This window comes from Bos grunniens, chromosome 5 (assembly GCF_055505025.1).
Source record: "Bos grunniens cultivar Pamir isolate PY7600 chromosome 5, Bosgru_T2T1.0, whole genome shotgun sequence".
NCBI classification, from domain to species: Eukaryota; Metazoa; Chordata; class Mammalia; order Artiodactyla; family Bovidae; genus Bos; species Bos grunniens.
Window position 1 is genome coordinate 84,298,921 of NC_141169.1, and position 24,512 is coordinate 84,323,432.

Sequence of the window (24,512 nt, forward strand, 5' to 3'; positions counted from 1 at the left end):
AGTATAAGAAGGAGAATAAAAAGCTGATTACCCAGGAATATTTCAGTTATGTAAAATACATAGGGCAGAGCAAGAAGATTAGAAGAAAAGATTCCAAGATGTTAACCATGGTTTTGTCTGGATTTTAGGATTGTGGATAGTTTTTGTTTTCCATTTTGTATTTTTCTATTTTGTTACAGGGCTCCTACATTTGCTATCTTAACATCAATATATATTGTCTTTTTAAATTTATTTTTTATTTTTTTTAATTTTATTTTATTTTTAAACTTTACAATATTGTATTAGTTTTGCCAAATATAAATGAATTTAAAATTCTAAGAAAGCCAATCGAGTGTAGGCACAGATGACTCACATGAAAAGGAAGTATAAAAAGCAAATGTTTGAAAAAGTTTTGGCCTCATAAGTAAAAGAATGCAAGTTAAAATAAATATGAGATATTACCTCAGATATTTATAAAAACATTTTTACTGCCTATGAGGAATAAAAAATGACTTTAAAATTTGTATTCCTTGGTCTGTATCATCAAAGGTATGTTACTGGTGTGAGCTGCCCTATCTGACAGGTTAATAATTTGCCACATTTAAATTTTAATTTTAGCTAGATAAAATAGAATAAAAGGAAATTTTCTGGCAGTCTAGTGGTCAGGACTGAGCCTTCCAATACAGGGGGTGTGGGTTTGATCCCTGGTTAGGGAGTTAAGATTCCACATGCCTTGTGGCCCAAAAGCCAAAAAACATAAAACAGAAGCAATATTGTAACAAATTCAATAAAAACTTAAAAAAATAGAATAAAAAATCCATTTCAAGGGCTCAGTAAGCACATGCCTAGTTACTATCTTGAACATGCCAGATATAGTTTTCTATCATTGCAGACAATCCTATGGACAGGGCTGCTCCAGCATATATATGATAACTTATTTAGCTCAGTCTGTCATCTTTGAAAGATATCAATCACTTTTAGAGCACAAGAGAGAAGGGACATCATATATAAAAGAGGAGAAGTTTCAGAAATAATTATATCTAGAAATTACACTTAATATTAATTTGTTTAACCAACAGTTTTAAATGCCTACTGTGTGTCTGTCTGTGGAGGCAGATTTTTATTTGCTCTTCCCCCAGAAACTTCCATGGCTATTTCCTCAGTTCTTTGTTAAAATGTGGCCTTATACAGAGAAGTTCTCCAAGCAATGTATTAATAGATAAAATAGTAATCCTTCCCTATACCTACTCCTCCTGCTGCATTTCCTGTACTACTTGCTCTTTATTTTTCTCAGGAGCCTATTTGTTTTCTCTATTTTTACCACTTATATGTTTGTTAATTTATTTATGGTGTATCTCTTGATTAGAATTAGAATTCTAATAGAGTATAGACTTTTCTTTTCTTTTTTTGGTTCACTGTTCTAATTCCTAGTCTAATAGTTAGTTTTAATTTAATAGTTCATGTCCCTAAGTGATAGTCCGTGAAACTTGACTGATATAAGGTAAAATTCATCTGAAAGTAGATGAGAACAGATATTTCAAAAGATGGATTTTTTTCTTGGAAAGGATAACAAAGGTGGATTTTTTTCCCCAGTGTAAAGCACATTACAAATCGAGAATCATTCTTATAGAATTAAATTAAAATATTAAAAAAATAATGATATATACCAGAGATTTGGGGAGACATTTAAACTGCGATTGGGCTTCCCTGGTGGCTCAGACAGTAAAGATATGCCTGTAATGCAAGATGCCTGGGTTTGATCCTTAGGTTGGGAAGATCCCCTGGAGACGGGAATGTCTACCCACTCTAGTATTCTTGCCTGGAGAATTCTATGGGCACAGGAACCTAGCAGGCAATAGTACATGGGGTTGCAAAGAGTCAGACACAACTGAGCAATTAACACACTTCAACTTCCTCCAAAAACAGATTAAAGCATAATGGTGCATTAGAGTGGAATCTATGCAATAACCTTTTGAAATAAGTGTTTAGATATTGATGGTACATAGGAATATTTGATAGGAAATAATAGTATATGAATAATGTCTGCAAACAGAAACTTTAAAAACACATGTATTATATATATAATTAATTTAATGTGATTTTTTTTTTTTTGAGCTATTTCTAATCTTTATGGGAAAGAGACTGCCCGCCCTTAACGTCACAATGTAAGATGCAGGCTCTGGAGGTGAAAAAGTTGGCATTCATCTGTGGCAGAAAAAGTGTCTTGAATGATTTATGTGAATTTCTTGTCCAAATAAATTGAGAAATAGGTTCCACACAGTTGTAAACCTAGAATTTCCACAACCAGGATTTTGAGGAAAGCCTTCATCTAGAAGTAGGTTCCTTTCATTTGTCCACAGACTAAAGCAAATCTGGGGGATTCTTTAGCAAATGTTCAGCTGCAGATAATGCAATGTGATTCTATGGTAGCTCCAAATACCCCCATTCAATTGGTGAAATGTCAGCTGTTCTTCCTTGATGAGGAAGAAGCATCCGTGGGGTGGTTATGGTGGAATTTTTAACCACCTACCCGAATTTAATGTATTTTTATCCTGTGTATCAGAAAAAATCACCATAAGAGCCAGTGCTGTAAAGATATTAAGTGAAATAAATCCTACTTTATATCCATCATGGGAAAATCAATTTTATATTAGTTCAGTGATCACATTAAATTTTAATCCAAGGTTAGATGTTCCACAAATAAAATCTAAGCCTTAGTTAACCTAAGATAAAATGAATCCTTTCTTATTCTCTATTATTCTTTCATTTAAAAATTAATTGGTCATTCATTTCATAAACATTTATTGATCATTTTGTATTTATCAGGCATTGCATTTTGTGCTAAAACAATAACTAAAAGATGATATAACAGCATGATTTATTGCCATTAATTGCATCATTCCCTACATAGCTATGAGACTGTGTGTGTGTGCTTGATTGTGTTCGACTCTGTGACCCCATGGACTGTGGCCAACCAGGCGCCTCCGTCTATGGGATTCTTCAGGCAAGAATACTGGAGTAGGTTGCCATTTCCTCCTCCAGGGGATCTTCCCAACCTAGGGATCAAACCCGTGTCTCTTGTGTCTCCTGCATTGGCAGGCGATTTCTTTACCACTAAGCTACGTGGGAACGCACTGAAAACCTTTTAGTTCTGTTAACACCCCTGTCAGGCAGGTGTCATTTAATAGATGGAAAAAAAGTGAGATGCCCTGACTGGAGGGAAAGTGATGTAGCAAAACAAACCCTGTACCCTTTCTTCTCTCTCCTTTTAGTGAAGACTTATTTTCCAAACCAAAACACTGGGACACACAGTTTGAGAAGGGAGTTTTTCTCTTTGGTGATTTTACTTGTGTGTAGGGTATTAAAGGACTATCTGATTAAATTATATTTCCTTACTCTTTTGATTAATCACCTTATTGAAAAAATAAATTATGTAAAAATTGGGAACTGTCTAAGAACATCTGGAACATCTGGCCACCATACTGACCCATTGTAATCTTGTGAATATTTAAATGTTCTCTCTGCCTAGTCCTTGAGTCTTTTCTCACAGCCTATGTTCCCTTGCTCACTTCTTTTTATTTTTTTAACTCCATTTTTTTTCCTACCACCCAACTCATTTAGTTTCAATTGTGTATCTTAGCTTTTGCAATTTGTCTACTCTGACATGCTTGGAAATTTACAGTTTGTTTAGCAGGATAACCAACTTTGGCCTCATTTACTCCCACATGAAGGTCAGAGCCCGCAGTCTTTGTTGATATTCCCTTTGCTTTAGAATCGTCTCTTGTCGCTTAGCCGATTCGGAGAAGGCGGCACGAGCACAGATCCTCTGAGCTTACCAGATAATCTGTGGACGAACAAGTCAAAATTGCTGGCAAGGGTTTGACTTTTTCTTATGTTTCTGTTTTCCTCTCCAGGTATTTTCTGTGTTCGCGTCCTCCCATATGGGCCAGTTATTAGAGGTGAAAATGTATAGAGATGTGAGCCATCAGTAATCACCTTCACCACTTTCTTGTACTTATAATGGCTGTTTCCTCTTTATTTTCCTCACATCAAGTGGAAAAGTATTTTCCAGCAAGTCAGGCTTGAGGATGGAGGGAGAAGGCTGTGTGCAGGAGGAAAGAGAAGCAGATCAGGAAGAAGGGGCGGTGGTCTGTGAAATAACAACCAAACTTAAAGGCGAAGCTACTACTGATAATAAACTTGGAATGGATTTAGGCAGGAATATTTTTATTCAAAGCAACTTTCAAAAGCAGAAGAAATATTATCAATTACCATTTCAGGACGATTTTTTGAAGGTTCCAATATTGAGTTATAAAGAACACACTGAGTTGTTTGGCTTCTCTTTCCAGGTTTGCAACACAACCACAGACAGGAAGCATGCAGACACCTTTTTGGAGAAGTGTGTTACTGAGTCAATAATGAACATTGTGAGCGGCTTCTTTAATTCACCCTTTTCAGACAACAGTACCAGCCTCCAGGTAACATTACCAAAAAGTAAAAAGCATCCTGTCACACAGAATTTCTGTACCTTATTAGAGTGAAAAAAAATTTAATATGGCCATAAAGTCCTTTTCTACCCTTCTAAAGATCAGTCTTCTTTCATAGTATTCACTGTTATACCCCTTTCTGAGTTTCCCAATCTTTATTTTCAATAAATGAAACTTCAAGCTGAATTCTTTTTGCTCTAAGCAAAATAGGAACTTTCACAACTGTTGATTGACTCTTTACCATGTGTCAAAATAACTGGTATGATTCCTTAAATGGGTAGACATTTTGACTCAATAATTCCAATTTAGTAAATCTTGAAAGAATTAGCATGGATTTATATACTAAGATTTGCACTGAAATATTTATAATACTTAAAAATTGATGTCAACTTTAAATGTTCACAAGCAGGAAATTAACTACTTTGGTGGCTCAGATGGAAAAGAAAATGCCTGCAGTGTGGGAGACCTGGGTTCCATCTATGGTTTGGGAAAATTCCCTGGAAAAGGAAATAGCAACCCACTCCGTTATTCTTGTCTGGAGAATTTCATGGACGGAGGAGCCTGGTGGCGTACAGTCCATGACACGACTGAGTGACTAACACTTTCACTTTCGTTTATAAATACTTAAAATTTGATGTCAACCTCAAATGTCCTCAAGCAGGAGATTAGCTAAATATATTGTGGTATATCTATAGATGGCTTATTATATCGCAATTAAAAGTTAGGGTTTAAAAGAAAAATTGATGACTAAGGAAAATAATCACAAAGCAGTATAAAGTGAAATAGGCCACAAAATTGCATTATAGTATCCTCCAGGTTTGTGTGTGTAAAGAATATATGTGCATATATACATAGAAAAACTCAGTAAGTAATTACTGTAAAAATGTTGATACTAGCCCCAAGCATCCAGTATCGTGCATTGAACCTGGACTGGCAACTCGTTTCATACATGATATTTTACATGTGCACTGGGACGACCCAGAGGGATGGTATGGGGAGGGAGGAGGGAGGAGGGTTCAGGATGGGGAACACATGTAAACCTGTGGCGGATTCATTTTGATATTTGGCAAAACTAATACAATTATGTAAATATTAAAAATAAAATAAAATTTAAAAAATAAAATAAAAATAACACTACAAAAAAAAATGTTGATACTGATTATCTTTACTTGTTAGGATTATTGGTGATTTTCATTTGTTTGGTTACCAAATATTCTACAGTGATTGTATATTGCTCTTATAAAAATGCTATTTCAGTTACACCTTTTTAGAGAAAACTTTTGGACTGTTAAAATCATGTAAAATTGTTTTTGTAGGTCAAAATTGCTGTCTTCTCTACTTGCTCATCATATGAAACTTAAACATACAATCAATAAAACAAACAAATAAACCCAAAGCACCTGTTCTATTTATGCATGCTTGGTTGCTCAGTCGTGTCTGACTCTCTGTGACCCCATGAACTGTGCCCAATAGGCTACTCTGTCCATGTAATTTTCCAGGCAAGAATACTGGCATGGGTTGCCATTTTCTAATCCATGTTCTGTTTATACTTGGAAATAAACCAGAAATTATAAAAGTATACTTAAATTCATATCATTGGCTTCAAGAAATGTCATATTTTCCAGATTAAGAATATAGGTAAAATAATGAATTTTCTATAGTGTCTAATGTGGTTCTTGTCATGAAATGAGTACATAATAAATATCTGCTGAATGAGATGTTCATTAAATAGCACTGAAACTTAAAAGACAAGATTGTATTTTATTTTGATGGACCTGTTTTCATAATGAGTAGATATCACATCAGGAGGGTTAATGGTCTGATGACCTGTTTGCCTCTTTGTGTTTTCAGACACATCAGCCAGTTTTTATTCAGCTGCTCCAGTCTGCCTTCAGAATTTATAATTGCACCTGGCCAAATCCAGCCCAGAAAGCCTCAGTGGAGTCCTGTATCAGAACTTTGGCTGAAGTGGGTAAGTTGGAGTGTCAGATTTTACTTACTTCACATTATGTAAAAGAAATCAGGCTTTTGTCTAAAAGGCAGTATAAAGTAGCTTGTGTGACTTCTATAAAGGTGAAGAACAGAGATGAGCAAACGATTCTGAACATCGCATCCTTTTAGGGAGGAGATTATAATTATTAAATTTCTTCATTTTAAATATTTTAAAATACTTATTTTTAAATTATATTTCTAACCTTAAATTAATATTTTATATAGTGCTTTAATATAGCTCAGTAGAATATTACACAAATGAGTTTGTTTTTGTTATCTGAGATTTTATTATGGAACTGTCTGTTAAGTAGCCTAATATATTAATATTTGTAGTAGGACCTCTTGAGGGGTTTTTAGTTTGCTAATTTTGTGTGAAATCTATCCATATTTATTTGAGCCTCTATTATCTATAGGAGGCTTCAGAAATTACAGATAAAATGGAATTCCAAAGAATAACACTTAAGGGAAGGTTAGTGCATTCTAGACAGTATTTTTTAGAGTTCTCTCCTTTTTTTTTTTTTTTGAAGTAAATTTGGACTGTTCTAGATGGCAGAAAGGAGGAGGGAAAAGAAATATAGACTGGACTGGACTTCAGAAAACAAACAGGAGCTGAATCATTCTTCTCAGCTAATGGTGGTTCTGCAGGCATTGCAGGCATTGGAAAGGGCAGCTTATAGTGTGTTTCATTATTCTGATCATCATCACTGCTGACATATTTCAGCATACACCATTTGCCATGCTAAGCAATTTACATGTATTATCTCATTTAATCCTTAAATAGGCTCATGGCTTATTTACATTTTACAGCTGGGGAAGCAGAATTATCTAGATCAGTTAACTTGGCCAGGGTTATAGTATGTGCTCAGTAAATATTTGATAAATGAATAAATGGTTTAACTAATTAATGGCCACTTGAAGTATTTTAGTCTCTTCTCCCCATGTGCAATTTGGTTTAAGTAATTTAATATTGACAAAATGTAATGATGGCCCAATTTTATTTGAATACATTCAAAGGATTTATAACCTAAGAGGATCAATTGAAAATTATTAGAATAAGAGATGAATAGAGTTCATCTAGGTGATTGTAAATTGTTAATAAGTGTTAAACTTGGTAGATCTTCTGTATATCCCAAAGAGAGAATACATTTGAAAAAATATGTCACCACAATAAAAATAATATTTTAGGCAAAGTAAGAAACATGAGAGTAAAATTATATTGCTATTTTGAGGGCTATAAAAGATTTTAATAAATGATTTGTTTGAATTTTTAATAAATGATTTTAACTTAATTTTTAATTTAGCAAATGGATTTTATTTAAATTTAATCAATGGATTTATTTAAATTATGTTAAATTTATAAGATTTAATAAAAATTACTATTTGGGGATTATAAAATTCAACTTGTAAGGATGCCAGTTCTCCACAGTTTATAATTTTACTGCTTTCAAATGGGACTCCTTTGCATACACTCTCTACCCGCTCTGCTTGGGCCTAGACACCCTCTGCAGGGCCACACCCCACAAGGCTGTGTCCTCTGACAGCTTAGCCTCTGCCTCCTTCTTGTGGAAGCTTTCTCCTCACATCCCACTCGTTGCCACAGCCCCCATCAGGCTATTGCTGTCTTGCCCATGGCCTCTGACTCTGTGCTGGGTCGCTCGTTAGCACGGATACTCTTATCACATTTGTCACTGTGCCAGGCTGTCCACCAGTGTGGACAGCTTCCTTACCTAAGTCTGATTCTCCGTTCCAGGGCGCCTCCTAGGCCCATGCCTTCCACTCCTTCCTGAGTTCAAACACTCTGGACCACCTCAGCCCCTAATGCCTCCTTGCCCAGCATTGGCACTTGACTTTGCTCTGCTCCCCCTCCTGGTTTTAAGATAGAATGTGTGTGAAAATAGCTCAGTCGTGTCTGACTCTTTGCAGCCCATGGACTGTACAGTCCAAGGAATTTTCCAGGCCCGGATACTGGAGTGGATAGCCTTTCCCTTCTCTAGGGGATCTTCCCAACCCAGGGACTGAACCCAGGTCTCCCACATTGCAGGCAGATTCTTTACCAGCTGAGCCACAAGGGAAGGCCTAGGACAGAATTGTTCCAGAAGAAAAGGAAGAGGCCATCATGAAAGTGAAAGGGTTAGTCTCTCAGTCATGTCTGACTCTTTGTGACCCCATGGACTGTAGCTCGCCAGGCTCCTCTGTCCCTGGAATTCTCCAGGCAAGAATACTGGAGTGGGTTGCCGTTCCCTTCTCCAGAGGATCTTCCTGATTCAGGGATCAAACCCAGGTCTCTTGCAATGTAGGCGATCCTTTACCATCTGAGCCACAGTGAAGCCCAGGCTATCCTACGTACTATCAAAAGTAAAGAACACAAAAGAGAACCTAAATTTTGTTTTGAAAAGATGCACAGGGCAAAGGGTCCAGCAGGATATAAATAAAGTATTAACACAGGTTATTGCTTGGGGGTAGAATGGTTCTATTGTCCATGCTTTCCTGTAACTTGTGAGTTTTTAATAATAGATCTCAAATTGTAATAAAACAATATTAAAAGCATTTTCATTTTGACCCAGTCAGCTGGGAAATATACTAACCATCAAAAGATAATCTAAAGGAAAGGCAAAGAAATATGATGATTTGTTTTTACAAAGGAATTTTTTTTTGCATTGTCTTTGCTGGGTATATTTCTGTATTTTACATTTTAAGGCAGTCTCCCTTTTTCCTCCTCATCTTCCTGCTTCTTCTCTCCCCTTTCCTCTTTCTCCTCCCCCCCTTTTTTTTCACTTCCTTTTTGTCTCCTCCTCTTCTTCCCTAAGCATTGATATTCAGCAAATACAATGGGGGAAAACATGGGGCATGGAGGGTATGCTGTTCATACCACTTACAAATTGAGAGATGAAGAGCTCTGAGCCACAAGTGAGATGCCATGCTGTATTTTCCATCTGAGTTGCAATTCTAGTGTTGTTCCCCATGTAGTCAGGCCAGTTCCTGCAGAGCAGGGTGGCACAACTTTGGAAGTTTAAAACAGTCACTGAAACTCTACAGTTTAAGAATAGAATTTATTTCAATGTTACAGGACTTCTTTTTCTACCATTTCCTTTACTCTTTATGATTTAACAGGAAATTTTAGTCTCTTTTTGTATGCTATAGAGACACATGTGAAAGGAAGTCCAAAAAATATCTTAAGTCAATAATCAAAGTAGGTTTGGAAGGATGCTTTGGTATAAAATCTCAGTTTTATCTTTGTGTGAAAGCGTGTTTTTTTTTTAAATTGAAATATACCTGATTTGCAGTGTTTCAGGTGCCCAGCCAAGTGGTTCGGTTGTGCGTGCACACACACAGACACACTTTTTCAGGTTCTTTTCCATTATAGGTTATTGCAGTTTATTGAATACAGTTCCTTGTGCTATATAGTAGAATCTTTGGTTATCTATTAAGGTTTTATGTGCAGTAGTATGTATATGTTAATCCCAAACTCCCTAGTTTATCACTCCCCCTGCCCCTGCCACTTTTCTCCTTTATGACCATTAATTTGTTTTCTTTTTTAAAAAATATATTATCTTTATTTTTTTTAAAAATTTATTTGTTTTAATTGTAGGCTGATTACGATATTATAGTGGCTTTTGCCATACATTGACATGAATCAGCCATGGGTGTATATGTGTCCCCTCGTCCCGAACCTCCCCTCCGCCCCCCCCACATCCCATCCCTCTGGGTTGTCCCAGTGCACCAGCTTTGAGTGCCCTGTTTCATGCTTCGAAGTTAGACTGGTCATAGTAATATACATGTTTCAGTGCTATTCTCTCAAATCATCCCACCCTCAGCTTCTCCCACAGAGTCCAGAAGTCTGTTCTCCTTGCATCCCTGGGATAAAGCCCACTTGGTCATGATGTATGATCTTTTTAATATGTTGTTGGATTCTGTTTGCTAGAATTTTGTTGAGGATTTTTACATCTATGTTCATCAGTGATAACTGACCTGCAGTTTTCTTTTTTTGTGGCATGTTTGTCTGGTTTTGATATTAGGGTGATGGTGGCCTCATAGAATGAGTTTGGGAGTTTACTTTCCTCTGCAATTTTTTGAAAGAGTTTGAGTAGGATAGGTGTTAGCTCTTCTCTAAATTTTTGGTAGAATTCACCTGTGAATCCATCTGGTCCTAGACTTTTGTTTGTTGGAAGATTTTTGATTACAGTTTCGATTTCCATGCTTGTGATGGGTCTGTTAAGATTTTCTATTTCTTCCTGGTTCGGTTTTGGAAGGTTGTATTTTTCTAAGAATTCGTTAATTTCTTCCAAGTTGTCCATTTTATTGCGTATAGTTGCTCATAGTCTCATGATCCTTTGTATTTCCGTGTTGTCATGATTTCTCCATTTTCATTTCTAATTTTATTGATTTGATTCTTCTCCCTTTTTTCATGATGAATCTGGCTAATGGTTTGCCTATTTTATAATCTTCTCAAAGAACCAGCATTAAGTTCTGTTGATTTTGCTGTAGTCTCCTTTGTTTCTTTTTCATTTATTTCTGCTCTGATTTTTTATGATTTATTTCCTTCTACTAACTTTGGGATTCTTAATTTCTTCTTATTCTAGTTGCTTTAGGTGTAAAGTTAGGTTATTTGATGTTTTTCTTGTTTCTTGAGGTAAACTTGTATTGCTGTGATCCTTCCTCTTACCACTGCTTTTACTGAATTGAATCCCGTAGGTTTTGGGTTGTTTTCATTTGTTTCTATGCGTATTTTGATTTCCTTTTTGATTTCTTCTGTGATCTGTTGGGAGAACCATTAATTTTTTTTTTTCTGTGTCTGTGAGTCTGTTTCTGTTTTGTTAAGAAGTTCATTTACATCATTTTCTAGAATTTCACATATAAGTGATATCATATGATATTTGTCTTTCCCTGTCTGACTCACTTCACTTAGTATGATAATTTCTAGGTTCATCCACGGCACTGCAAATGGCGAGCATATTTCCTTCCACTTCCTCATTTGTTGTTTCCAACTGAACAGTTAGGAAACTGTCTGTCTGCATTTATCCCCTTCTCCTACTCCATAATGGCCTAGTTTGACCCCTCTTTGCATCCTTTCTGGACCATATAGGCATTCTGTGTTCTTTCCTTGCTTAAAAAAATATGCTACCAGAATAATCTTGATGTGAAATTCTGTTGTTTTAAAAATGTCAACAACAAAATTCTCAGCCTTCAGCAGCATCCCTTTGTCCAGTAAACTAGGATGGATTCCTCATTGCACATTTGTGGCCTTGCCAGCACAGCCCTGCCTCCTCTTTTGACTTGTTGCTTACTGCTTCTCACCCCCACACAGAGAACTGGATATCCTGCCCCAGATATTTCTCACATAATAAGTCTCTTTTTCTCTCCAGTTTCCACCATTGCCAGTTGTCAGTATCTTTTCCATTACTTGAAAATTTTTATTGTTCAAATTCCTCCATTAAAGCCATTTCTGACTTACAGGTCCGGATCTGAACTCATCCCCATTTGACCATTTATACTTTTCTTACAGTCTTAACTTTATCCTAGCTTACACCATCGCTAAGTATTAATCTACTAGATTTTGAGGGACAACAACTATGAAATGTCTGTGAAAAATACATTAATAAAAGCTATTGTCTAAGATGAAAAAGTAAAAAGCAAATTCTGCTTTGTGATGGGTTTTTGTTGTTCAGTCACCAAGTCATGTCCAACTCAGTGCAAGCCCGTGGACTACAGCATGCCAGGCTTCCCTGTCCTTCATTGTCTCCCGGAGCTTCCTCAAACTCACGTCTGTTGAGTTGATGATGCCATCCAACCATCTCATCCTCTTTCATTCTCTTCTCCTCCTGCCTTTGATCTTTCCCAGCATCAGGGTCTTTTCCAATGAGTGCTGGGTCGACCGCATCTTTTTTTTTGTTTGTTGGTGGATATGCTTCATGGAAAAACACATCATCAAAATGAAAGCATTCAGAAGTAAGCATCTGTGGTACTAAAGGGATCTAAACTTCCCTTACTTGTGTAATGATGTTGCAGGAAGGGGGACCCCTTTCTGGGCCCGAAACTGGGCTCTTGTCTAACACTTGAAATGAATTGTCCGAGGAGACAAATGTGCTGACAAAGCAAGAGATTTTATTGGGAAAGGGTGCCCAGATGGAGAGCAGTAGGGTAAGGGAAACCAGAAGAACTGCTCAGCCATGTGGCTCGTGGCTCGCAGTTTTATGGTGATGGGGTTAGTTTCCAGGTTGTCTTCAGCCAATCATTCTGACTCAGAGTCCTTCCTGGTGGTGCACACCTTGTTCAGCCAAGAAGGATGCCAGTGAGAAGGATGCTGGGAGGTGGTTGCACAGGCAGTGTCTCCTTTTGACCTTTCCCAAACTCTTCCGGTTGGTGGTGGCTTTTTAGTTCCATGTTCCTTACCAGGACCTCCTGTTGTAAAACAACGCATGCAAATGGTTACTATGGTGCCTGGCCTGGATGGGTGGTTTCAGTCAGTGTGCTTCCCCTAACAGTGTTTGAAAACATTTGAAATATTTAGGCAAATAAAAAAGAAGTCTTATCTTGCAACACTTGAAGGTGTGAATGGATTTTGTTTACAGGTTCCCAGGAATAGATTATAATTAATATATGGCAACTGCAAGAAGCAGATTAAAAAAATTTTTTTTTCTTTTTTTTGATCATGCCACACAACTTACGGGATCTCAGTTCCCTGACCAGGGATTGAACCTTGGCAGTGGGAGCACCAAGTCCTTACCATTGGACTGCCAGGAAACTCCCTAAGAGGCAGATTTTTGTCCCACTTCAAAGAATAACTATTTACAGTTAGTACATTTTTAAAACCTTAGGAGTCACATGTGACTCTTCCCTTTTGTCACTTCTGTTAAATACAGTAGTAGGTTCTATTGGTTCCACTTCCAAAATCCATCAGTTTTTTTGTTCTCTTGTCAGACACTCTTGTCAAATGCACCATGATATGACATGGATTACAGAAGAGTCTCATTACTGAATACCCTACCTCTACCTGAGTCTCGCTACAACCCATTCTCTATATAGTAGTTATAGTGATCTTAAAATGTAAATCAAGTCATATCAGTCATTTATGTAAAACTTTCCATTGCACTAAAAGTTCCTGTTCCTTGTCATGACCTAGAAAGACCTTCATCATCTGAGTTCCATCTACTACTACTTTCCCTCATTTCCCTACCCCCGTCTCTGATCCACCCACACTGGCCTACATTCCGTTTCTCATCTGTAAACCTTTTTCTCATCCCAGGGCTTTTGCGTGTACTATTCCCGTTATTTGAATCCTTCTCTCCCATATGATGACATGTCCAAACGTTAAATGCTCAGTGAAGTGTTCCAGATATAGTTTTCCATATGTAGTTTTCCAGCTTCTTCCTACCCCTCGTCCTGTCTTGCTGTTTCATTTTCGTCTTAGCCCTTACCACTGTTTGGAAGCACCTTGTTTGTTTGTTTACCTCTTTGTTGTCTGCTTCTCCCTTTAGAATATAAACTACAACATCAGGGATTTTGCTTTATTCACTGGTTGCTTCTGCTTAAATGTGCCTGGTTCTGACCTAGCTGGTTTTTGAATGTTGTTGACTGACAGTAATCCATGAGCTAGATATTTTTGCAGATGGTGAACTTTAGGCATAGAAAGGTTAAATAACTTACCTGATTAATAAGTAGAGCTGGATTTGAAATCCAAGTTTCTCTGAGTATGAAGTTGATGCTGTTCCAGATTGCTCCAGAGTCCTTTCTTAGGAAACCTCAACATACAAACTAGGACTATGGCAGTTTGGCTCACCAGGCAGGGATCTGTCTAACATGTTATAGCTCAGGTGCAAAGTCATTTTTGTGTTTCAACACCTCTTTAAGGTGGCATTTATTACAATTGAAATATATATGAATTTATATTAAAGAAAACAAAGAATATATGTATTTAAGAAAAATGTTACAAAGTCAAAGAGAATACCTAATTTTTTTAAAGCAAAATTTCAGTGCATTTACAAACTGGTAAACACATTCTTATAAATGCAGATAATTATTATATTGTCTATTCTAGTTATATTTACATAACTTTTTGTCATTTGTAAAGTGCTCTCAAGTATGTTGGCTGAACTCATCTATCATCAAAAATATTTCATTCTCTTTCATATTTATACATTAGATATAAAAGGTAGTAAAAACAGAAAAAACATTTACTAGGTCAGAACTTACCTTACTGGGAGCGGGGAGCATTGATTAGTGTTATTGCGTGTGTATATGATCAGTAAACTCAGTTGTGTCTGACTCTTTGTGACCCCATGAACTGTAATCCACCAGGCTCCTCCGTCCGTGAGATTTCCCAAGCAAGAATACTGGAGTGGGTTGCCATTTCTTTCCCCAGGGGATCTTCCCAATCCAGGGATCAAACCTGCGTCTCCTGCAGCTCCTTGCTTTGGCAGGCAGATTCTTTACCACTGAGCCACCTGGGAAGCCTTGTTATTAGTTTTAGACAGTGTGGTAAACCCTGTGATGTAGACATAATCCATAGGCCCATTTTAAAGATGAGGTCTTGAGGTTAGCAAGGTTAGGTAGCTTGTTTGGTCACACAGGCAGGTGTGAACCCCTTCTAGACTGACATACTAGCAGGCATTTGTGATGCTCTGCTATCAGAAATCAGTGTGAATAACATTGTATCATACCTTTAAAGTATAAAATATTGATCAGGATGTTAATTTCATTAGTCAGTTACTGTTCTTCAATTTATTCATTTGTATAAAATACAATAGCACATGTTAGAAGTACTTTGAGAAAAAAGCATCCAAGGATCACTCCCATTTTATTTCTTTCAAAAAAGAATTTTGTTCCATGTGTTTCATAAGCTTCAAATGATTTGAGGGCATTAATATTGGGTACTTTGTTAAAAATATAATCATTTTTCCAAATGGAAATTTTGCAAAATATCTTTTACAAATGGTTTTAATAATGAACATCAATCTTCAAGCCAGTCGTGCCCCCAAAATTTGAATGTGTATAAAACATTAACCCTTTGAGAAGAGAAATTCAGTCTCTCTTAAATCAATGTGTCTATTTTCATCTCTCTAGATGTTATGACTGATTGTATAAAGCATTTGACATGATGTATCTCTATAATTATGGTTTTAAAGTAATAATGGAAATTTTAAAACTCCATTATTACTTAAAAAATTAAATCTGAAGGAGAAGCTAGGACAAATTTTATAAGTTTTTTCACATATTTATTAATTCAGCTAATAAGCCCTCTTTATCTGAAAAACATTACTCTAGTTGTTAGGGATATGCAGTCTGAGAAACCGTATTTCTTGACCTCAGTGAATTTCTAGTACATTGAGGGTAAATGTTACATGTACAGGAATCACAAAGCAGAATAAAACTAGATAAGTGGGATGGGGTAGAGTAGGAGGGAGGTGCGAGAGGGAGATGATACCTGTCTACATATAGCTGATTTATTTCCTTGTACAGCAGAAACTAATGCAACATTGTAAAGCAATCATACTTCAGTAAAAAACAAAGCTAAGTGCTTTATCTGTTACAAAGTTCGAGAATCTGACACTGGCTAGAGCATGGTAGATCGATGAATATTTATTATATGAATAAAATACCTGAGTGAATACAAATGAATGAATATTCTACTCTTGTCATTGGCTGCATAATATCCTATTGTGTACCTATATTCTAATTTATTTAACCCCATTATTATTTATGTTGTTTCCAATCATTTTACTCATGAGGAAGAATAAGATAAATACCTAGGGGTAGAATTTCTGGATATTCTACTTTTGACAGATACTGTAGTCTGTAGAGATTGTTCAATTTATATGCCACAAACAATGCAGGAGATAATTTATCTCCTTGATAATATGGTGTGCTTTGGATTCTTAGATCTTTGCAAATCTTTTAACTAAAAGTATCCATATAGATTTAATTTGTGTCTCTCTTCTTACAAGTAAGGGAAAAAAAAACCTTTCCATGTGATTGAGTCACTGGTATTTCCTTTTCTGTGAACTGTCACTTTTTATTTACTCTTTTTAAGTTTTTTGTTTGTTTGTTTGTTTGTTTTTTTCCCGAAAAAAAAAATGAGCTCTTTGCCTGAAAGTAGCCAATATTTTTTTTCTCAGTTTTTCATTTGTCATTTGAATTTTGGGGGGCATGTAGAAATTACTTTCTTGTAGGCTTTTTAGGTTTTGTTTCATCTTCCGGAATGGCCTTGATAAGCCTAAGAGGTTGTTTTTAATTCCCATTGAGAATGTTCATGGTTTTAGTTTGCCTGGTCTGTTTGTTTTTTGGTGTGGCTGTTAACAATTTTGAGTTATCTGGAATATATTTAGTTGTAAGATAGAGGATGTGAAATCAACTTAATTTTTTCCAGATGAATAGTCAGGTGTGTGTGCCAATACTAGTTCTTACATAACCCATAAAATTATATATTCTTTTTTCATTTAGGTAAAATTGGTATATAACAGTACACTAGTTTCAGGCTTAGAACACAATAATTTGATATTTTTACACACGATGAAGTGATCACCACAATAAGTATAGTTTCCGTCCTTCAGCATGTGTTTGGACTGCCTTGACTCTACGTGCACTTCCTAAGCCCCTTCTCCTCTGAGCTGTTCTCTGTATCTGTGAGTTTTGTTTTGATTTGTGTGTTCATTTGCTTTGTTTTTTAGCTTCCACATGTAAGTGAAATCGTGTGGTATTTGTGTTTCTCTCTGATTTATTTCACTTAGCACAGTAACCTCCAGATGCGTCCATGCTGTCCCAAATGGCAAGATTTCCTTCCTTTTTTATGGTTGAATGGTTTCCAGTTTGTGTGTGTTTGTATGTGATATCTTCTTTATCCATGCATCATACATTGACAGACACTTTGGGTGCTCCCATTTCTTGGCTGTTGTAAATAATGCTGTGGTGAACACAGGGGTGTATATACCTTTGGGGGTTAATGTTTTCATTTTCTTTGGATAAATACCTGGAAGTAGAATATGTGGATCGTGGCAGTTCTATTTTTAATTAGTGGAGGAACCTCCACACTGTTTTCCCCTTCATCAAATTTATATGCCCACCAATAGTGCACAAGGGTTCCTTTTTCTCCACATCCTCTCCAGTGTTGCTGCTGCTGCTGCTGCTAAGTCGCCTCAGTCGTGTCTGACTCTGTGCGACCCTATAGACGGCAGCCCACCAGGCTCCTCTGTCCCTGGGATTCTCCAGGCAAGAACACCAGAGTGGTTTGCCATTTCCTTCTCCAGTGCATGAAAGTGAAAAGTGAAAAGTGAAAGTGAAGATGCTCAGTGGTGTCCGACTCTTAGCTACCCCATGGACTGCAGCCTACCAGGCTCCTCTGTCCATGGGATTTTCCAGGCAAGAGTACTGGAGTGGGTTGCCATTGTCTTCTCCGCTCCAATACTTGTAATAAAATTTTATTTAATTGAGGGGTCAGTTAAGTGTAGATTGAGTACCAAACAGGAAAGATACAATTTGTGTATTTAGTGTTCTTCATATTTAAGAATGCTAGTGTTTCAGTGGTGATTTATCCTGGATATTTTGACCTGATTCAGAAAAGGTACCACTCTGCTCACTTATCTTTCTTGTGCACTAGCCATTCTTATTTTTCTGAGCCTGTACAGGGGTGCTTGACAACAAACCAAGTGTTATTAATAAATGCTTACACTTTCTGTTGCGTTTTCCCCCAACCTGTCAATTTATCTATCTAAACATTTTTTTTCCTGTCGTACTTATCACTGTAATACGTGTATTCTCAGAGATTTTCATTTGCCATTTGCCACCAGTAATTTGGTCTAATTTAAAAATATCACAGACTATGCAATATTTAATGAATAATAATTAAAAATAGATTTCAATTACATCTTAAAGTAATTTTGTCATATCTAGAGAATTTTCAGGATTTGTAAGCCTAATTAGTCAGTTAGCCCAGTAATCACAATACCTATAAATAAAGATAATGCATTTTAGAGAACTAGCCATCTCTGGGCAGAACACTGTAAAAGATAAATTGTTAATAGCAACCCATCTTCTCTCTTATTTGATTTTAAAGAACTCCATATGCTTATTCTCTGACAAAATACCCTTAATGAGATAGTATCTTAGTTGTATTCTAGCTTAGGGTGAAATAGGAACATTTATTTTTTAAATACTTTAAACTTTTATATGACCACTAAAGCACAGTTGGAGTTAATGACACATGCTGAAAGAATGATTGGCTGTTGGTAATTCTTTAGTTTTTTCTGATTGAAGATAGGAGGTGTAGAAACCATTAACCCCAAAATACATCCTAGTTCACATTTCAATTCACATTTCAATTCACATTCTGATATTTATATCAGAATGTTTTCTACCTTAATAAATGGAAGTTAAATGTGGATCATATTTTTGGTTACATGAGAAAAATATTATTGTAGTTATTAATGTTCTTGTAAAGTGAGATCATGAATTAATTCCTTTTTTTTCCTAGCCACAAATTTCTGCTTTAATTGTTAAACTATATATAGAAAACTAAATTAGCATTGTCACTTTTTCTTTCAACTTAATCTTTTGTAATATTTTGACAGTGCCGAGAATCTATTTCAGGCCACGTCTTAAAGGTATTAACATTTTACAATTGCTTGAAAAAGTTTTATCATTATCTACACAGCTCACTTATTTTAACTCAAATTCTCCTTTCCCCAGTTGCTTAATTGATTTTCTTTTATTGCTTAGAAATTGTGATTTAGCATTTGACCAGAGTTTACCTCTGGGCATGAGAAAGTAGGGTTTATTTTAGCCAGTTAATGTATATTGTGCAATTTGTGCCAAGACAGAAGACTAAAAAAAAACCAGCTAGAGTGGTTCAGTTTGGGGGACAGAAACACCCTTTCAACAAAGTTTGGGACAGTGGTGTCTCCTTGCTGCTGGCCATAGTGGAATAGTGGTAGCAGCTCATGGGATGTATGAGGAGGGGTAGGGATGAGATTTTCTTGACCACACTGATATGGGGGCTTCATATGCTGGGGTGGCACTGGTGGTAAAGAACCTGCCTGCCAGTGCAGGAGACGGAAGAGATGCGGGTTCGATCCCTGGATTGGGAAGATATCCTGAACGAGGGCACAGCAACCCACTCCAGGATTCTTACCTGGAGAATCCCATGAACAGAGGAGCCTGGCGGGCTACAGTCCATAGGGTTGCAAAGAGTCAGACACGACTGAACCAATGTAGCATGCACTCACATACCGTTGGATTACATCTTCACTGGTGTCATTAGAAAAATACTTCTTAGGTACATCTTCGTGTAAGTTGTATTCATAGCAGCACACACTCACTTGACGGTCAGTTGTATCTAACATATCTGGTTACTAAAGGGGAGGTAAATCTATCCCCTTTGTTTAAACAATTGTGAAAACTGGGTTGCAATATGTTTTGAGCAATTTTAAGTTTTATGTTGTTTTTGTTCAGCTGCTAAGTTGCGTCTGACTCTTTGTGTCCCCAACTGCAGCACGCCAGGCTTCCCTGTCCTTCACTATCTCCCGGAGTTTGTGCAAACTAGTGCCCATTGAGTCAGTGAGGCCATCCAACCATCTCATCCTCTGTCGCCTCTTTATCCTCCTGCCCTCAATTTTTCCCAGCATCAGAGTCTTTTTCCAGTGAGGTGACTCTTCACATCAGGTGGCGAAAGTGTTAAAGCTTCAGCATCAGTCCTTCCAATGAATATTCAGGGTGGATTTTCTTTAGGATTGACTGGTTTGATCTCCTTGCTGCCCGAGGGGCTCTCAAGAGTCTTTTCCAGCACAGCAGTTCAAAAGCATGTATTAACCATGGACAGAGGAGCCTGGCAGGCTACAGTCCATGGGCTTGCAAAGAGTCAAGACACGACTGAGCAACTAACACTTTAAGTTCTATAATTTTTCTTATTTTCTGTTGCTTAGAAAATAACATATAAGGAATATTGCCTTCTGTTTGACTTTTGAATGTTTAGAGCAAACCTAGCATATGTGTGAAGCAGTCATTATGGGTGAGTCAGTCAAGTAAAAATTAAGTATTTAAAAAATATGTGCAGTTTGGCCATTTTGAGGCTGTTGGTCCTTCAGATGGGACTAGAGTGCATTTGCTTTGCTGTATGTGATGGACAGAAGCAGAGACATTGTATGCTGTGGAAAAGGGAAATTTATAAGGAATATTAGGAAAATATTCACTTGGGAAATTTGGACAGTGGTACAATTGATCATTTAGGGTTGGCTTAGAGCTGTTATTGTTTCCTTAAAACTTTAGCTCGAGCTCCTGTCTAAATTGGGAACTTTTTGTGTTGGCAGCTAAAATTATATATTTTCAAAGAAGTTTTTAAGTATCTCTGAGCATCACAGAGTTTTCACCAACAGGAAGAGCACTGCCACTGCTGTTACTTTCCTTCCATTATATGAAGCAAGCCAGATCCTCTCATTCTCACTCACTGTCATTTCTTTTTATTCCTTCCCTCCTATTTCCATTAATTAAAGAAATCTTCTAGTGACTATCATTATAACTTTAAAGAATATCTTTTTATCCCTATCCCTTGAATAACAGGTCTAAATAATGTCTTTATCTTCACACTGTGAAAAATCAGGAAATTAACACATCTTCAATTTTCACCTTTTCTTTCCCACTTTGTGTTCCAATGATTGCTTTATAGATGACTGGTTTGCATTGTTATGACTTGTGATGATTGTATTCTATTCTGAAATACAATGAAATCTCTTATAGGTTGATAATGTTTAAAAATCAGTTTTTTTCTGAATAGAAAAATTTATGAGCCTTGCTTGTTCTGAAATGTTTTTATTTAGGCATCACTGTTGATTTTTAGTTTAGATGGTTTATAAACACCTAAAAAAATCTGGTTTTGTCCATTGGTCTTTTTTTGCCTCTTTATCACTTTTAAAATGGAAGTATATTTGATTTACAATATTGTTTTGGTTTCAGGTGTACAAATAATGATTCAGTATTCTTGTAGACTAGACTCCATTTATATCATCATACAATATGGGCTTATATTCCTTGTGTTTACAGTATAGCCTTGTAGCTTATTTATTTTCTACACAGTCGTTTGTACCTCTTAACTGCAGGTACATATAATCCTCTGCTCTACCCCTGCCTTTCCCCACTTCCCTTTTCCCAGTGGCAGCTACTAATTGGTTTGCTCAGCAGTCGGTCTATAAAAATATTATTCTACTGACTTCTAGCATCCAGTATTGATGATGAAAAGTCTGATGCCAGTCTGAATTTCTGTAGAAACCCTCTTTTCTCTCTGAAAATTCTTGCAGTTTTCTTTCTGCTATTGGCATTTACAGTGATTTCATAGGGGAGCCAAATAAATGACCACACCAAGGAGCCTTAAAACAACAGAAATGTATTGTCTCCCAGTGCTGGGTAAAAGGCAGAAATCAAGGTGTCAGCAGTGCCATACTCTCTCTGAAGACTTTAGGGAAGGATCTGTTCATGCCCTTCTCGTAGCCTGTGGTCCAGCTGGTAGCCCTTGGTGTTCCTGGCTTGGAAATGCATAAATCTAGTCTCCCTCCGTCTTCACATGGTGTCTAGCTCTGTTTTCCTTCTCCCCTTCTTATGAGGACACAAGCCCACCCTTATCGGGCGTCAACTTAACTTGATTCCATCTGCAAAGACCCTATTTCCCAGTATGGTCACCTTTCCAAGTACTTGGGATTAGCACTTCAACACATATTTTCTGGCAGACACAATTCAACCGATAATAGCATTATACATGTTGATTAGGATATGAACAATATGCTTATTTAATCCTATTTAACACACACAGTAGACCGTTTCAGTTAAGACTTGCATTTTTTTCAACTCAAAGTAATTAATTGTCTTCTGTATTTTCTTAATCATTTTTTCTCTTCCATTGTCTTGGATGTTTCTTTCTGGAGCTTACACTTATTAGATATTTGACTTCCTGGGTGACCCTCCCTATTTCATTTTCTCTCTGTTTTAGTTTCCCTTGGACTCATTTTTATGCATAGTTATTTTATTTAATGGAGAAGGAAATGGCAACCCACTCCAGTATTCTTGTCTGGAGAATCCCATGGACCAAGGAGCCTGGTGGGCCACAGTCCAGGGGGTCGCAAAACAGTCAGACACGACTGAGCGACTAACACTCACACAGTTTATTTAAAATATGGTCTATTATAATACTTCATCTATATTATGAGTCTTCAAGTCTTTTCACATGAGTGAATTTTCTAGATAACAGATACTCCATTAGCACCACAGTAATTCTAGATGTATTATTTCTTTTTTTACAAAGTATTTCTATCTTTTCATCTTCTGTATATTGTCCCTTTGACTCTTTTATGCTTTGTATTGTGGAAAATTCCTTCACTTTCCCAGTTATCAAAGTGTTATTTAGTTGCTCCGTCGTGTCTGACTTTTTGCAATGCCATGGACTGTAGCATGCCAGGCTACTGTGTCCATGGAATTCTCCAGGCAAGAATATTGGAGTGGATAGCCATTCCATTCTCTAGGGAATCTTTCCAACCCAAGGATCAAACCTGGGTCTCCTGCACTGCAGGTGGATTCTTTACCACCTGAGCCACCAGGGGGTCCTTATTCCTTTCTTTTACAGCCAATTTTGAAATTTCTTTTGTACAATCTATACAATCATTTTAATTTCCAAGATTGCTTTATTTTTATTTTCTATTTTTTTGAATGTGGTGTGTGCTCACATTTTCTGAGGACAATAACTATAATTATTTGAATGTTTTTTTTGTGTGTGATTCCCTGAATCATTTCTGTTTTCACTGGGGCTAGTTATTCTTTGTTTTAATTAGTTTTTATTGGAGTATTCTTGCGTTACAGTGTTGTGTAAGTTTCTACTGTACAGCAGAGTGAATCAGCTGTACGTATATAAATACCCTCTCTTTTTTGAATTTCCTTTCCGTTTAGGTAACCAGAGAGCCCTGAGTAGAGTTCCCTGAGCTGTACAGTAGGTTCTCATTAGATAGTCTGTTTTATTCCTAGAAGTGAATATGTATCAATCCCAGTCTCCCGATTCATCTCACTCCCTTTCCCATTTGGTGTCCATACGTTTGTTCTCTACATCTGTGCCTCTATTTCTGTTTTACAAACAGGATCAGTTACCAGTTTTCTAGATTCCACATGTACACATTAATATGTCATATTTGTTTTTCTCTTTTAAAAAATATTTATTTACGTGTTGGCTGTTGTGGGTTTTTGTTGCTTCTCACCAGTTTCCTCTAGTGCACAGCTCGAGGCGAGCAGGCTCAGTAGCTGTGGCACATGGGCTTAGTTGCTCCGAGTCACGTGGAATCTTCCTGGACCAGGGATCAGACTGGTGTCCCCCACACTGCAAGGCAGACCCTTAACCAATGGAGCGTCAGGGAAGTCCCAGGGCTGTCCTCAGTGTTCTTGCTTTTCCCTGTGACTCGTGGTGGTATGTCATAGTTACAGAGATCCATAAATGACCTGCACGGGCTTCCACTGCAGTTTTGAGAGTCTGTTTCTCTAATAGCTTTCTCATGTAAATGACAAGGCTTACGCTGAATTCTGGGTGAGGGAAGAATACAGGAGTGGGTAGCCATTCCCTTCTCCAGGGTATCTTCCTCACTCAGGAAATGAACCTGGGTGTCCTGCATTTTATAAGCAGATTCTTTACCATCTGAGCCACCAGGGAAGCCCCCCCGCAAAATGATACACAGGCTTTCTTGGAGTGTACGTGTGTGTGTGTGTGAGAGAGAGAGAGAGGAAGAGAAAACAAGCTGGAAGTACTAACAAGTGTTAAAATCAGGAGGTTTTTCCTCATGGGTTGAAATCTTTAATATATTTTCTCTTTTTACTGGGGTAACCCCCCTCTCCCCTGCATTCTTCTTCTTATTTGATCAGGATCTTTGAAGTTACTTCCAGCCCTATTCAGCTTCTCTGTCAATCTCTAACACCTTCATTTGGCATCTTCTCCACGCAGGTATTCTTGTTTCTTGGGAGAACATTTCTGCATTTCTCTAACTTTATCCTCTGGGTAAAAGCCTCTGCTGCTTGTCACTCTGTTTATACTTGTCAGAGAGAGGA

At 37.1% G+C, this 24,512-nt stretch overlaps 1 protein-coding gene across 3 annotated transcripts in view; it reads left to right on the forward strand.

Annotated features, from left to right (window-relative positions):
• Positions 1-24,512, forward strand: part of ITPR2 (inositol 1,4,5-trisphosphate receptor type 2) — a 586,442-nt gene that overhangs the window by 287,944 nt on the left and 273,986 nt on the right. For all 3 annotated transcript variants that reach the window (XM_086401652.1, XM_086401653.1, XM_086401654.1), the window contains 2 exons: positions 4,329-4,457; positions 6,318-6,438. In XM_086401652.1, the coding sequence (XP_086257778.1) occupies positions 4,329-4,457; positions 6,318-6,438 (250 nt within the window). The remainder of the gene's footprint in view (positions 1-4,328; positions 4,458-6,317; positions 6,439-24,512) is intronic.